Here is a 16,156-nt window from a genome sequence, read left to right as displayed (position 1 = left end):
AAAAAAGAGTTCAAGTCTGTATTTGTCTGTGTTGGATATGCTCTCTAATCTTTCAGTCTGATTCTGAAGGATATCCTTTTTAGCCCACTAAGTAGGCTATGCTATTTATAAAACTGTTGTAATATACTGTTGGCCTATATTGTTTTGGAGAATACTTGGGAGTTAGGTTGACAGTGATTTTTGTTTTTATTGGCTAAGTGGTCCTTGATCTTAAAAAGTTTGAGAAACACTGGACTATACCCAATTATTTTCATATTCCTGTCTGCTATAAATCTGTCCACCTAGCTAGGCACAGAGGTTGACTGAAGCCTTATTTGCTTAGCACTCTGTCTGGAACATCATCAGCTCATAAACCCTCATGAATCAACCTTAACTGATACAGTATCATACTTACTAACAGACCACACAAATACCCTGCCTCTGGAGTTTTTACCTTGGTGTTAGTGAGCATTGTCAGAGACATTAAAATCCTCAATCTGCAATGTGAAATAATCAAGCAGTTTAACCTTTTTAAACTGGGTTTATACATGATATCTGTCTACCACCAAACATAAAGCTATTATGCAGTCAACCTTCAGTTCAGATAACTTCACCGTCTGATGTCTGCTGTAGTTCTAGCTCATGTTTTTATTTATTCCTTTTCTATCGTAAATGCCCTTTACTCTCAGGTCTGTCTTGGAAAAGGGATTTTGATGTCAACCCAGGACATCTGGTAGATAGCCAAAGTGGACAATATTTAGCATAAACCAAAATCATCAATGTTATGGAAGATGAGCACAGATAGCACAGTATTTTAATCTCTATGGAGAGAAAACAGCAGCAGAGGTGAGGAGGAAGGAGGTGTGGGCAGATGGAAGGATGAGATAAATTAATTGTATGGCGGAAAGCTTTGGTCATAAAGCTGTCAGAGCTCAGCAGATTCTCCTCTCTGTGCTGATGGAGACCTTGGAGGGAAGTGAACTCTGCTTTCCACAACTCCTCAACACCTCCTGCAGGAAGCCAGTGCGGCCTCATTTTGAGACCATGCTGATTTACATTCTGCTGTCCTCCATCTCTCTGCTCACTGCAGTTCTTAACCTGCTGGTCATCATCTCGATCTCCCACTTCAAGTAGATAATCATTCATTTAATGAAATTAGTAAATAGTAATAAAAAAATAATGCCTGATCTTAAACTGTGAGGTACAAAGTGTGTTTTCCAAGTAACTGTATTTCACTCTTTCCTTTTGGTTTTTAATCTCAATAATGATTCACACTATGAATAATGATTGCTGGTCTTCCTCCCCAGGCAGCTCCACACACCCACCAACCTCCTCCTCCTCTCTCTGGCTGTGTCAGATTTCTTCGTGGGCCTCCTCTTGTTCTTTCAAATTATGCTGACAGACGGCTGCTGGTTCTTTGGTGACCTCATGTGTGTTGCGTATCAGTATCTAGCATACATTGTTACCTCTGCCTCAGTAGGAACAATGGTGATCATATGTGTTGACCGCTATGTGGCTATTTGTCATCCTCTGCATTACTCCACCAAAGTCACACAAAAAAGAGTTCAAGTCTGTATTTGTCTGTGTTGGATATGCTCTCTAATCTTTCAAAGTCTGATTCTGAAGGATATCATTGAACAACCAGGCAGGTATAACTCCTGCATTGGAGAGTGTGTATTTTTCATTAACTACATAGCTGGACTTGCAGATCTTATTTTTTCCTTCATCGTTCCCATTACTATTATTGTTGTTTTGTATATGAGAATTTTTGTTGTGGCTGTGTCTCAGGCTCGTACCATGCGGTCACATATTGCAGCTGTCACACTCCAGAAATCAGTGAAAGTAACTGCTAAAAAATCTGAAATGAAAGCAGCCAGGACTCTTGGTGTTGTTGTAGTTGTGTTTCTAATCTGTCTTTGCCCATATTATTGTGTTGCTCTTACAGGCCAAGATAACTTTCTCAACGCTTCATCTTCTGCCTTTGTAATATGTTTGTTCTTCTTTAACTCCTGTCTAAACCCCATGATCTATGCCTTTTTTTATCCCTGGTTTAGAAAATCCATTAAGCTCATTGTTACATTGAAGATACTGCAGCCTGACTCCTGTGAGGCCAACATACTGTAGAGAGACTCTAGGTGATGCCTGAAATTAGACCTTTAGCATTAACAGAACAATATACTTGGTCATAGTAATTGCCATTTTGTTAATCAACGTCACAGTACAGCTACTTGGGGTTTGTCCATTTGCAGGTATTTTGGACAAATCACCACCTCTATGATTCACTGACACATTTTTGTTATGCTGACTGTGTGCATAAGTACAGCTGATGTGAAAGTTTAGCAATTATATCCCATTTTATACATGGCTGAAGTTAGAGACCCACAGAAATTAGGATATAGCTTGTACTGTATCTAACTGGATATGTTTGGCCAGGCCTGTAATGCAGCCATTTTGTATGTGAACACCTTTAAACACAAACCCATTCAAAGCTAAGAGTCAGCAATTATCAGTAACCTCAGAACCTCAAGAAATACAAAAAATACTGTATGATCATTAATTTGTAGCATGCCAGCCCAGAGTCAACCTTTTACTTATTATCATTTACTTGTTCTGATTCCTTGCAATTGTACAACCTAGACAAAAAAGTAAATCAAGCCAAAGAAGGAATATACACGCCATCTGATGGGGATTGTTTGTCAGCTTCATTACTTTTTGAACACAAGTTATTACATAAAAACTATCCTGAAAAACATAAATACCACTGAAAATTAATGTCACATATGGCCTTAAAATCCAACACAAAATAAAACGAGCACCGCTGCAGTTTGTACATTTTCCCTAACAGTCAAATTGCCTTTTCAGCCATACTAGCAGGCAGTTGGCCCACCAATTTAATCAAGAGTAAAATACCTCAACAATTACTGATTGACTGCCATGGAAATTTGTACTTAGATTTATGGTCCCCAGGGGATGAATCCATTGCCTTTGCTGATCCCCTGACTCTACATCTATTGCCAACTGTAGGTGTTTTTTATTGAAATGTCTTAATAACTATAAGATGGATTGACCTGGGGATGAATCCTGCTGACTTGAGTTATCCCTTTAATTTTCCTATAACACCACCAGAAGGTCAAGGTTTTCACCTACTCTGTGAAATGTATCAACATATACAGGATGGGTTGACACACAATTTTTTACAGATGTTGATGGTTCTCAGATGATGTATTGTAACATTTTCTCAAGCTCCACCATCAGGTTCAGATTTGTGGAATGTTTTGACAATAACTTGATGGATTGCCTTGAAATTTACACATTCATTTCCCTGACAGGATTCCATCATCAAGTAAAAATATGAATTTGTTCAAAAGTTTTAGTTTTAGTCAGAACAAAGATTATGATTTTGGGTTGTCCTTTTGTCCGTCGATTGTCCCTCTGTCTGTCCGTCCGTCAGTCTGTCCCATTCTCGTGAACACGATATCTCAGGAATTTCCTTAAATTTGAAAAAAAATGATTTTGGTGGACAAAGTTCAAGGTCACCGTGACCTCACATTCATCCCTGATATGTCAGGAATGCCTTTGGGTAATTTCTTCAAATTCAGCACACAGGTCCTTTCTTCAAATTCAGCACACAGGTCCACTTCGATGAACTGATTAGGTTGGTGGTCAAAAGTAAAAGAGCACACTTATAAAACACGTTATGAGTCAAGAACTGATGACCATACTTTACAATTGGTCAGATAATAAATTGGTGACACATTTGACTCAAAGATCAAAGGTCACTGTGACCTAAAAATAGATTTTTGCCATAATTAAAGACTACACTGGGCGAGTCCACATTTCACACACATTGACTGGGACGACACACTCCTTTCCTTCTCATGGATTCTGCCTTTCACTTCCTGCCCCATTCTGAATTTTGTGCGTTCCAAGTAACTGCGCTTGAAACAAGAGTGGGTTTGGTTGCATATTATTTGTGACTTTGCTTGACTAGCAATCAATCCATTCGATCCACTAGCACATGCTAACCCACATGAGTATGGAGGACTAAAAGTGCCAAAATTAAATAAGTAAATACACCATTAAATAATTACTTGAATGTGTCATTAATTAATTAAAATTGGAATTAAATACATAAATGTGTCATTAATTCATTAAAATACTGATTCATTTTATGTAAAAAACATATATAATTATTTCACTATTTAATTAATCATTTCATGGTTCTGTGTTGCAGTGCTTCATGAATTTATTTTATCTGTCAAACCATCGTTGGTAGGCAAATCCTAACGTCTGATTGGTTACCCTGCGTATGAAGTCAAGGCAAATCAATTCCAGATAATGGATTGATGCAAAGCTAGTGAACACATTCCAATACACTGGGTGGCGCTATTGGACAACTTCTTCTAAATTTGCAGTCATTCTATGGTCAATATCTTGGTCGGAAAGTGTGGAAATAACTCCAAGAACTTCAATAAGTTCCTCTGCTTTACTCGCTACATGCTCTGGGTCAGCAGGTCCTGCTTCCACATCCTCTGCTAAGACTAAAATGTCTCTCACCAACTCCCTAAAACAGGGGTATTCAACTAAAATTCAAAGAGGTCCAGCTAGAGAACATTTCCTCAAGTGAAGGTCCAGAACATATTTAATTCAATTCAGTTCAATTCAATTTTATTTGTATAGCGCCAATTCATAACAGAAGTTATCTCAGGACACTTTTCAAATGGAGCAGGTCTAGACCGAACTCCTTATAACATTTACAGAGACCCAACAGTACCACCATGAGCAAGCACTTGGCGACGGGGGCAAGGAAAAACTGCCTGTTAAGAGGCAGAAACCTAGGACAGACCCTTCGGCTCTCGGTGGGTGGTCATCTGCCTCGACCAGTTGGGGTGATTGAAGTAGCCTCATAGTTGTATCAACGTCTGCAACTGACTGTTAAATGAAATAATGCACAATTTAAGATATATAATTATTGTCACTTATCATTGAAGTATACATATAATGTTCTTCTCTAATTAGGTAAAAGAAGGGCTGTACTTAAAAATAAAATAGAGAAAATAGATGAAATAGCCTTTGAAAAATTGTGCATCTTGAAGTGTTTAATTTTAGAAGAATAAAATAAAGTGTAGCAGCAGCTTGAGTTTGCCCTTTTCTGTTAACTGTTTCATATCTTGACTTAACAGTCTCAACAAATGTTATAATAAATGAATGTCAACACATCTTTAAAATTGAACAGTTTTGCAGTTTCTCTTTCTTTCCCTCTTATATCTTACACCCCCACTTTCTGTTCTTCAGTGAGAGAATTGAGCTCTAACCTCTCTTCCTTGTTGGGCAGTGAATGAATGGGTCAGGATATTGGTTGATTGATCATATTGGGATCTGACACTGCTTATTTTCTGTCACCTTAGTTCAGACTTGAGTGGGTATGTTTGATGAAAAACTTTGTTTTGTCTCAGTGGCGTTTCACATTGGCACTGTTAATCAGCACCACGGTGGTTTTGTGCTCCCAGTGGGAAGAATGAATATGAATGAATCAGTCCATTTCGGGTAGAAGCTCTATTCCACTTTTCTCAGAGAGCGCCATTATTTTTCTGTTGTCTCGCGCTCACTCGTCTCTCCGTTTCCTCTCCATGTATCGCTAACATCTCTTTCCATCTGTCACTCGCCTCTCATTGCTCCCATCTCTGTATTCAGAGTCGCGCTGTTGTTTACAAAGATTTGATTAGCTGAGCAGCATCACATGGGATGGCTTAACTCGCATGCAATTGGTCTGTAAGCTTCCTGATCCGCTAAACAAATGCCATAAAGACTAGAAAAGCTGTGCTGGTTAAAATAGAAGCACCCCGTCAAAATTTAGTATCCCTCAATAATTAATTGAGTATAGGTCTGGGTCCGCATAGGACGCCGCCTGGGTCCGGACCTGTTAGTGACCTCTGCCCTTGAAAGTTCATGAAGATCTACCATCGTCTCTATCCAGGCACTCTACTTCAGACCAAGGCGAGTTTGACGGATAAAATAAATTCACAAAGCACTGTAACACAGGACCATGAAATAATTTATTAAAAAGTGAAATAAATATATGTTTTTTACATAAAATGAATTGGTATTTTAATTCATTAATGACACTTGCAAGTAATTATTTAATGGTGTATTTATTATTTAATTTTGGCACTTTTAGTCCTGCATACATGAGAGCCTGAAATAGCTGAAATAACGCTACTACGCAAGTAAGAATTGTTGATAGGTTGGTGACGTTTACATGCCTTTAGCAAATGTATAATGTATATAAAAATTTAGAAAATCTATCAAAGGAGCATTTCACCCGTGGAAACATTAATATTCATTGAAAGTGGGTTATATATGTAGTCGAAATGTGACATATATTTTGAAATTGGTGCCTATTTGACCGAGAAAAGACAGAAAGTGACTTTAGGGCGCATTTGTATTAAAGACAACAACTCCCACAATGCACAGCTCCGCAAGCCGCTCCCACTAACACTATCAAGGACTACAACAACGTGAATGTAAACCATTTATTTACAGAAATATATCAACAACAACAAAAATAAATATGTTAACAATGACAGTTATAGTTCCCCCTGAGCGTCCTCAACTCCTTGGTGCCGCAGTACTGGCCATCTGGAGCTGGATGTTTCTGTCGGATAGCCTGCACCACATAAGCGGGTAAAACGACACGATGGCCTCGACCCAATCTCTCGCCTTGCAGGACCCATTCCAGAAAGGCTGTTAGGCGATATTGTCTACAAGACATTGAGCACACAGTTAGCAATGCATGGTCTTTGTGTGTAGCGTGCCACAGTAGTTAGCAATGCAACTGCAAGCTGTTTGTGCAGTAAAGAAGTTAACGTTAGTTCAGTTGGCTGACGTTACGTATTAACCGGGAATAACTTTGTGATAATACTTGAACAAATTGTGTACATACATGCCACGTTGTTATAAGACAGAAAATAGAAACACTCACTTTACAGTCAGACGTCCGTGTGTCCGTAGGCGCACAGCGAGAGCACAGGCACCAGCAGTCCGCCCCAGCTCGAGCCAGTCCGGGCTCCTCGTCCGCGACAGCCAGGCCCTCTGCCTCGGCTGCAGAAGCCTCAGCCGCTGCTCGCTATATTGCGGCTCATAAAGGTAGCCACGAACATCTGATTCGACCATCATACTTTTGCATATTACATTGATTAACATCGTCGTAACGTCTGGCTCCACAGCGCCTCCGCTTAGCTTCCAAACAAGATGGCGGTTATATTTTTTAGTTTCTGCAGGTGAAGTCCCACCCACTGATCTGTAATAGGTCTGTAGCGTGAGTGAAAAAAAAATGAGGAAGTAGTGTTTGTAGTCTCACCCCCTCTACAGAGATATGAGACTTCCTGCTTCCAATGACGCAAAATGACGATTTTTACATCATTGGAAGCAGGAAGTGCAACACTAAAATCCTTATTTCTCCCCTCTCCGGGGAAGTGAGGGAATGATGCACGACCATTCAAAAATATGACTGGGATTCTAATGATACAAAGCTTAATGCAAATGGGTGAAGTGTCCCTTTAAAGTCATTGTTACACCTAAGATACAGTAGCCTGACTCCTGTGATACTAAAATGCTGTAAAAACATAATGGTGAGTAACATCAGTAAAACTTTCTGTGGATATGGAAATGTATTTGCTGTTGTTAGTGAGTCACTGAATTAATAATGATATAGATTAACACTGATTATTTGATTATCATGGCACCTGTCAGTGGGTGGGATATATTGTATCAGGCAGCAAGGAAACATTTTATCCTCAAAGTTGATGTGTTAGAAGCAGAAACAATGGGCAGCGTGAGGATTTGAGCGACTTCGACATGGGCAGCTTACTTCAATCTGTGTGGACAAAAAAACAGCTGCAGAGGTGAGGACTAGGGGTGGGGTCAGTTGTATGACAAAAAGGTTTGGTCATAAAGCTGCCAGAGCTCAGCAGATTCTCCTCTCTGTGCTGATGGAGACCTTGGAGGGAAGTGAACTCTGCTTTCCACAACTCCTCAACACCTCCTGCAGGAAGACTGGGCGTCCTCACTTTGAGACCATGCTGATTTACATTCTGCTGTCCTCCTTATCTCTGATCACTGCAGTTCTTAACCTGCTGGTCATCATCTCTATCTCCCACTTCAAGTAGATAATCATTCATTTATAAAACTGGTAGATAGTAATAAAAAGAAGAAATGTTATTGTAGTTTAGTATTTGCTCTATCTGTCTTCATCTGAATGATGATTGATACTATAAATAATTATCCATATATCGCTGGTCTTCCTCCCCAGGCAGCTGCACACCCCCACCAACCTCAACCTCCTCTCTCTGGCGGTCTCTGATTTCTTCGTGGGCCTCCTCATTTTCTTCCAAATTATGCTCATAGATGGCTGCTGGTTCCTTGGTGACCTCATGTGTGTTGTGTATCAATATCTAGCATACATTATTACCTCTGCCTCAATAGGAACCATGGTGATCATATCTGTTGACCGCTATGTGGCTATTTGTCATCCTCTGCATTACTCCACCAAAGTCACACAAAAAAGAGTTCAAGTGTGTATTTCTCTGTGTTGGATGTGTTCTGTAATTCTTCACAGTTTGAATCTGAAGGATATCCTGAAACAACCAGGCAGGTATAACTCCTGCATTGGAGAGTGTGTATTTTTCATTAGCTACATTGCTGGACTTGTAGATCTTATTTGTTCCTTCATCATTCCCATTACTGTTATTGTAGTTCTGTATATCAGAGTTTTTGTGGTGGCTGTGTCTCAGGCTCGTGCCATGCGGTCACATATTGCAGCTGTCACACTCCAGAAATCAGTGAAAGTAACTGCTAAAAAATCTGAAATGAAAGCAGCCAGGACTCTTGGTGTTGTTGTAGTTGTGTTTGTAATATGTACCTGCCCATATTATTGTGTAGCTCTTACAGGCCAAGATAACTTGCTCAATGCTGCTTTTGTAACATTTGAAATATTTTTGATCTATGTTAACTCCTGTCTAAACCCTTTGATTTATGCCTTTTTTTACCCCTGGTTTAGAAAATCTATTAAACTCATTGTTACACTTAAGATACTACAGCCTGACTCCTGTGATGCTCTGATGCTGTAGAGACAGACTGGTAAGTAACAATAAAGTATCAATGGTATGGGATTGTGGATATGGAAATGTCTTTGCTGTTGACATGGAATCAACTTAGTTTTCAAATGTTCATGAATAATTTTCTCTGTCAGACAATCACTTGTGTTCATTGGCATTAGTACATCTGAAACTCTAACCCAACATGCTTCTGTAATTCATATTGTGGCAGTGATATTCATATCAATATGTTAGGCCTTTGTCTAAGCTGTAAAAGTAACAGTGGACATTTGTGCATTGGGAGGTTAATGGAAGTAAATAATAACAATAGCAATAATATTCATACATTGTTATCATTTGTTCCTGATCATGTTGTAGTTCAAATTACCACCATACCTTAGCTTTTACCACTCACCATAGCTTTTATATCTGTTTTTATTTATTTCACTCAAATGCTGCTGTGACAAGTGAATTTCCCTGTTGTGGGATTAATAAAGTAATCTATCTATTATAACTTCTGAATTATTGTGCAGAAATGCATGGACTGAGCTCAGGGCAAAATTCCCAAACCAACATTACATGTTGCGCTACAAATCACTTGTTTAATACCTTTCATGGTTTTCAGTTTAGTTCGGGTTAACTTGAGCTATTCAGTCAACCCAATTAAGAAATTATTTTCACCTAGAAAGACAAAACACAAAATGTCTGTAATTTTAGGCGTGATATGAGAGCTTAGAGGAAAGAAATCCTGAGAATTATTGTGATTCAAAATAAGGATGATGATACTTGACCACGATCAACAAAGTTCAACAAAATAGACATGAACTACTATATTGTTATTCATATATAAACAAAAACAATAACATTTGTAGACATTAGACAAAGGTGTGCAAAGGATGCTAAAACAGATATGTACATGCAGAGTTCTTTATGTACATGAGTTATGTGGATACATATATGGAGTATATACAGTAAATACAGTGATGGATAAAGTAATGGACGGGGGAGGATCTATAGAAATATTCATAATCATGAAGTGGCTCTATTGTATGTACCTGGACTTAAAGTACCTCAGGTTTGATATTATGGCCGTCGCCATGACGATCAGCGGAGGTGACGGACTGCAAGTTGGGCTGTGCGCATTGGCTGCACCATTTCAACTTGACTAAAGCAAGAAACAATGGTGGCTTACCTGGTCACACACAATCTCGTATTACAGCTAAATGGTACACTAAGATTTGATTATGAAAAGATTTTAGGTGAGCCATAGGCAGGGCAGTTACAGAATTGATCAGCACTGCCTAGTTGGACGGTTCTATCTGAGGTTTGTGTGGTGTGCTACATAGACGTTCTGAGAATGACTTGTCGAATGACTTTCAGATTAGAGCTGTGTGTTGCTGTATATAACATTTCGCTATTGTTTAATTTGGTTAATTAATACTTTTATGTTTATAGTTTCTTTTTTAGAAATACGTTTTTTGTGATTTGAGCTTTTGATTTATCAGTAATCATTTATATTGTTATTAAATATCATTTTTGTTTCTACATATTCTGTTTTCCATTTTCCTTTTATCCTGGCTTTATACTTTAATTGTTACTCTCCTCTCCCCCTGAGGTTGTAACAATTTGAAAGAAATTTGGTAAACAGATTTACTCTATGTATAAAATTAAATTGTCGCCACCTTTCATACAGACATGCAGCCCAACGTGCTTCACACAGCATATTAAAACAATATACATAAAAAATATATGAACAACCATGAATACAATTGTGCAAGGCAAAGCATTTATACAATAAAACAATAAAATGTAAAACATCACTAATATAACAGAATAAAATAAACAAAAACCAAAGATTAAAACTTAAAAACTAACATTACTGCAAATTAAAAGCCAGATTAAACATTTTTAATTTACTTTTAAAAATACAGAGATAACAGAGGGCTTTCTCAGCAGTTATTTTATGGGACACATAAGGAACATATACAAGAAAAGCAGTGGAGTCTCTGATGTATGGAGGAGCAAGGTCATTTAAAACTTCATAAACAAGTAAGAGAATTTATAAAAAATTCTAAAAGATACAGGCAGCCATTGCAGTGTCAGTGAAGAGGAGTGATGTGATCCATTTTCCTAGTTTTAGTTAAGAGTCTGGCATTGGGGTTGTTTGTTATAGCAGAGATATATAACGTGTCGTTGGCATAAAAACGATAGTTGACTTGATGATGATTAATGATATTTCAGTGGGGGAGCATATATAAATAAAACAGAATTGGTCTGAGAAGGCTTGAGGAATGCCATATTGAATATGATGAGTGTGTATGGAACACATAAGCACCCAGGCTGACAAAAAACTGTCTATCAGTTAAATGTTTTTGAAACCAAGCTAGTACATGGCCAGAAAGACCCATCCATTTCTTTGGTCTATCAATTAAAATGTTGTGGTCCATAGTATCAAATGCTGAGGTTTAAGAGAAGAAGGACAGCCACATTTCTATTATACACAATAATTCTAAACTTAATAACTTTCAGTTGGGCTAAACAGCTACCTCAGTTAGTGTCCAGCTGGATTGCACAGTGGACTTTCTTTCCTTCTTTTTTGGGGGTTGGGGCTTTTATGGCCTTTATGATAGTGACAGCTGAAGACAGATAGGAAAGGGGGGCAGAGAGAGAGGGGTTGACACGCACCAAAGGGCTGCAGGTTGGATTGGAACCCTGGGCCGCTGTAGCAAGGACTCAGCCTTGGTACATGGGTCGCCAGCTCTACCCACTGAGCTAACCGTGGCACAGTGGCCTTTCTATCGGGGACTTGTTTGTTATTTTGCCTATATTATTTTCTTCCTTTCTATCGGGGTTCTTGTTTGTTATTTAGCTTTTATTATGTTTGGGGTAAATCATGGGCGGGGATCAAGTTTCCCAACAGAGGTTGGCATTTTGGGGCTTCGGCCACCGAAGTTCGTCCTTTCTGATAGATGTGGGTTAAAGGATTCATATCAATGAGTAGCCATACCATAGTTTGTAGTTTAGCCTAGCAGCGAAGTCACGGTATGCTGTTAGCTTTGCTGGCGTGTTGGTGGGTATGGAAGCTTTCATTATGGATTTGTTTGTGGTGGATCCCACGTTTAATCAGCTTGATGATTGTAGGAAGATTGACTTGTTGCTTTGATAGATGGGTTAGTGGAAAAGGGATATTTGAGCTTACCAACATATGTTGGCTGCTGTGTCTGCAGGTGAGGTCCACTCTGATCCTCCAGTGGGGGAAACAACTAAACCATAGCCTGTTAATGTTGTTACTGTTACTCCTAAAGCGTAGTGACAGGGAAGAGAAGACGTTCCTGTTGACACAATTTGAGCCGCTCTCTGTAGAAATGTCTCCTACCTCTAGATTGTGTTTAGCTTGTCTTCAGCTGGAGAATGGTGCAGGAGCAAATGTGTAAAAAGACATCAATTAACACAACAATTTCCTGTCCAAATCTTTCAAACAACTTTGCAGTCTTTGGGTGTCACTCATTTGGTGCCTATTATCCAGAGTCACAGGGTGCACTTAAACATTGGCCTCAAACTCTGAAGTCAATGTGGTGTAAATCTTTTCATTATACAGGGACAGACTTGGATGAGGGAACATGCAACAAAGGGCGACAGGCTGGACTTGAACCCTGTAGCAAGGACTCCGCCTTGGGGCACAAGCTCTACCAGGTGCTGCACAGCTATATACAGTATAGTATGATATGAATATAATATACTTAACTTGATATTCATTTCTGTATAATTACCTGAAAATATAAATTGATATATTTTTGTTACCTTAGAATGAGTCTTTTATATCTACAGACGCAGCAGTTGCCACTAAATACTACACACCACAAAGCAATCAGGAAAATGTTAAGATTTTGAACTTCACTAGTAAACTTGTAATACTTTCGGCATTACTAGTAGACCTAAAACAAAATGCCAAACTAGTACGAACAAATGTCCTACGAGTTCTAACAGTAAGAGTGTAAAAATGAGGTCTCACCTTTCTTTGTTCAATTACAATTGGTCCAGTGGAGGTAGCATTTATTGTAGTAGTGTACCACAAAAGAAGAAAGTCTATGCACCATATGCAATAATGGGTTGCAGCAAGAATTTTAATTGGTATCCATCAAGTGAAATCTAAACAATATAATTACATAACTAGAATATAAAAAGAAACTTTAGAAAAACTAGAAATTATTTTTAAATATGAAAAGTAAAAACAAAAGTTTTTAATAAAGGAGTTGCCTTTTTATAATGATAAACTTTTCAAACAAACAAAAACAACAACATAGCATATCAATATATCTATTGTCAGTTCTTATTACTTGTCACACTATTGTAAAGTCAGAATGATTTTTCTCAGGATCCTGTAGAACTGATGACTCTATTTTATCAGTGATCAGATTGCTCAGTGGTCGAGCTATTGACATGTTCTGATGATATGATACTCTGAAGTTCACCTGTTCCAACAGGCCATGCAACGAAAGCAAAACATCCTGAGATATGGTGATTATATCTATTGACTGCTATGTGGCAATTTGTCATCCTCTGCATCCTCTAAGATCACACAAAAAAAGAGTTCAAGTCTGTATTTGTCTGTGTTGGATGTGTTCTGTACTCTTCCAAAGTCAATACATCCATTACCCTGACTGGGACTTGGAGCACTGGAGGAATGTTGGTGTTTACAGAACTAGCACATTGTTGGACCACCGAGAGTAGGAAGTTTTCAGGCCCTGGACAGGGGGACCCAGTGGGATAACCTGGCGGAGAGTTCCTTAATGGTTATTGGTTGATAAGCAAAAAAAGTACCCCATGACACACTTTGAATGACAGACCTTCATTTGCTTGAAATGCATAATGAAATGTAAAAAGAAAATACAAAAATAAATTTTGGGAAATAAATAGGAAGAAAAATACAACAAGAAAATGATACATAAAAATGTATCAACTAATAAATAAAATGGAAAATTAAATGGTAAGTTAATAAATAGAAATATCAATTTAAGTCACATTTTATGAATTAATAAATAAGTCCTGGAGTCCGGTTCGACACATTCAGCCGGCCCGTCTCTGTCTGCAGTTGGCCTGTTTCCCTCCTCATTGTCTGCAGGTCCAGCGCATGGTCCAGCGCATGGTCCGACAGGTGCAACGCTGGATGATGATGTCACCGCAGCGAGCTTTGATGGCATCACATTCCTGTGGAGAACACTGGGAAGTGCAGTCCCAGTCTCAACAGGGGTTCCGTTCTTCCCTCCGGCCGCTGCAATTTCTCCCCATCTGAGAAGCCAAATCCTTTCAGGTAATGACGTCAACTTGATTAAAATCCTGCTGTGCTCAGAGATAAGCAATAGACGTATTGTCGACTGTGGAGATGCGTCAGTGATGCTGAAAGAGACTGTCTAAAACATTAACTCTGGCCTAATTTTATGTGGCTTTTGCCGTATATAGAGACATCCCGTAGAGCCGAACTGGACACATATCTAGCCATCATATCAGATCTGGCCATGTCTTATGGAGGAACACTATTTTTCGAGTACCACAAGTCATTCTCCGCAAAAGCTGCCATGTTCATTCAAAGGTTCAACCAAAGACTGGACTGGTCAGTAGTCGACCTGGTTCTCATTAGTAGGCATTTCACAGGCCACCAAGCTCTGTCCTGCTCAATATGTGGCTCTTTCTCCCACTCTCACAACCTGTGCCCCAAATCTTTGGCTGTAGGCCAAACACCCAAGCTTTTTCCAAAACCCCAAACCAAGGAACCAAGCTATTGTGGAGACGGGCATCCCAAGTTGGTGTGCTCTGAGACGAAGCCGCCTCTCAAAAAGGCCTTCAACACAAGTGAACGTCCCTGAGCTATAGGCGCAAAGAAAGCATCCTAACCGCTGTTTTGTGAATTATTTGATTACAGGACTGGTTCAAGGGTTCTTAGTTGGGCTGACTTGGTTGCCAAAAATGTAATTTGTTTGCCAAAACATACAATCTGCTTTGAAAGAGCTGAGATAGCTGATGCTTTACTGGAGAAAGAAATAACAAAAGGGTTCATGATCGGTCCATTCGATAAATCGCCTTTCTCAATTAATCTCATTCTCATTAACCCTATAGCTACCAGGAAATATTCAGGGAAAAAGCGCTTAATCATCAATTTATCTGCTTCTCACAACGACGAAACAAAACCTTCACAGTGGCCTCTGTTAAGAATTAAATGGAGGGGAAAAATTTACTTCTCAGTCAAGCTCACCTTTGGTTGCACAGCAGCCCCAAAATATTTGACACCTTGTCAGAGGCTCTTTGCTGGATTCTTTTAAATAACTGCAAACTGCCTTTCATGCTCCATTTCTTAGATGAATTCCTGTTAGTCGACTATCCAAATTCAAAATCAGACCAATGCATTTCTGCTCTTAAAAATACCTTTAAAACATTAGGCATTCCACTATCCGAGGAGAAAACATCAGGCCCATGTAAGGCTATACAGTTTCTAGGCATCACTCTAGATAGCGTCCTGATTCAAGCCTCCCTACCTCTTGAAAAATTAAATCGCATCAGAGAGGTAATGAAAAAAGCACAGGAAGCAGTAGTCATTTCCAAAAGAGAACTGCTCTCCTTGCTCGTACATCTTAATTTTGCCATGTGTGTCATTCCCCAGGGAAACTCCTTTATGTCCAGGCTTCTAGACCTCTCCAAATCTGTAGAGAAACTCCGTGATAAATGGAATGGCATCTCCTTCTTTTACAATGAGCAGCTAGAATCATCGTTTGCCATTAAATTATACAGAGATGCAGCCCCTTCCGTTGGTTTTCGGGGGTATTTTAATAATCAATGGTTCGCAGACATATGGCCAAAGGAACTGTCGTCCTTGCCAGCTAATGCCTCTTCTACTGCTTTAATGGAAATGTACCTAATTGTTGTTGCATGTCTTCTTTGGGGAAAACACTGGTCAAGGAAACAAATCATGCTTTTTTGCAACAATGAGGCTACTGTCAACATCATTAACAAAGGGCATTCTTCAATTCCATTCATTAATAGATTTGTAAGGCGCCTCACTTGGTTATCTCTGTTGGGTAATTTCATTA

The 16,156-nt window shown here is 39.0% G+C and overlaps 2 protein-coding genes across 4 annotated transcripts in view; both read left to right on the top strand.

Annotated features, from left to right (window-relative positions):
- Positions 1 to 2,652, top strand: part of LOC127365342 (trace amine-associated receptor 13c-like) — a 62,884-nt gene extending 60,232 nt beyond the window's left edge. The window contains exon 3 of the mRNA XM_051403359.1: positions 2,115 to 2,652. The gene's annotated coding sequence lies outside the window, so the exon portion shown is untranslated. The remainder of the gene's footprint in view (positions 1 to 2,114) is intronic.
- LOC127365343 (trace amine-associated receptor 13c-like) lies at positions 890 to 9,588 on the top strand. 3 transcript variants are annotated; one of them, XR_007885173.1, is made up of 3 exons: positions 890 to 1,109; positions 1,287 to 3,559; positions 3,612 to 5,212. XR_007885173.1 is itself a non-coding variant. In XM_051403361.1 (3 exons), the coding sequence occupies exons 1-3, from the start codon at positions 937 to 939 to the stop codon at positions 9,105 to 9,107; spliced, it is 990 nt and encodes a 329-aa protein (XP_051259321.1). In that variant the 5' UTR covers positions 890 to 936; the 3' UTR covers positions 9,108 to 9,588. The 3 variants fall into 3 exon arrangements, 2 of the variants coding, with proteins under 2 accessions (XP_051259321.1, XP_051259320.1); XM_051403361.1 differs by lacking the exons at positions 1,287 to 3,559; positions 3,612 to 5,212 and adding exons at positions 8,112 to 8,143; positions 8,291 to 9,588 and having other exon boundaries at positions 890 to 1,077; XM_051403360.1 differs by lacking the exons at positions 1,287 to 3,559; positions 3,612 to 5,212 and adding an exon at positions 8,291 to 9,588.
- The last annotated feature ends 6,568 nt before the right edge of the window (positions 9,589 to 16,156 follow it).

This window comes from Dicentrarchus labrax, unplaced genomic scaffold, assembly GCF_905237075.1.
Source record: "Dicentrarchus labrax unplaced genomic scaffold, dlabrax2021, whole genome shotgun sequence".
NCBI classification, from domain to species: Eukaryota; Metazoa; Chordata; class Actinopteri; family Moronidae; genus Dicentrarchus; species Dicentrarchus labrax.
This window is presented reverse-complemented; position numbering and strand designations above follow the sequence as displayed.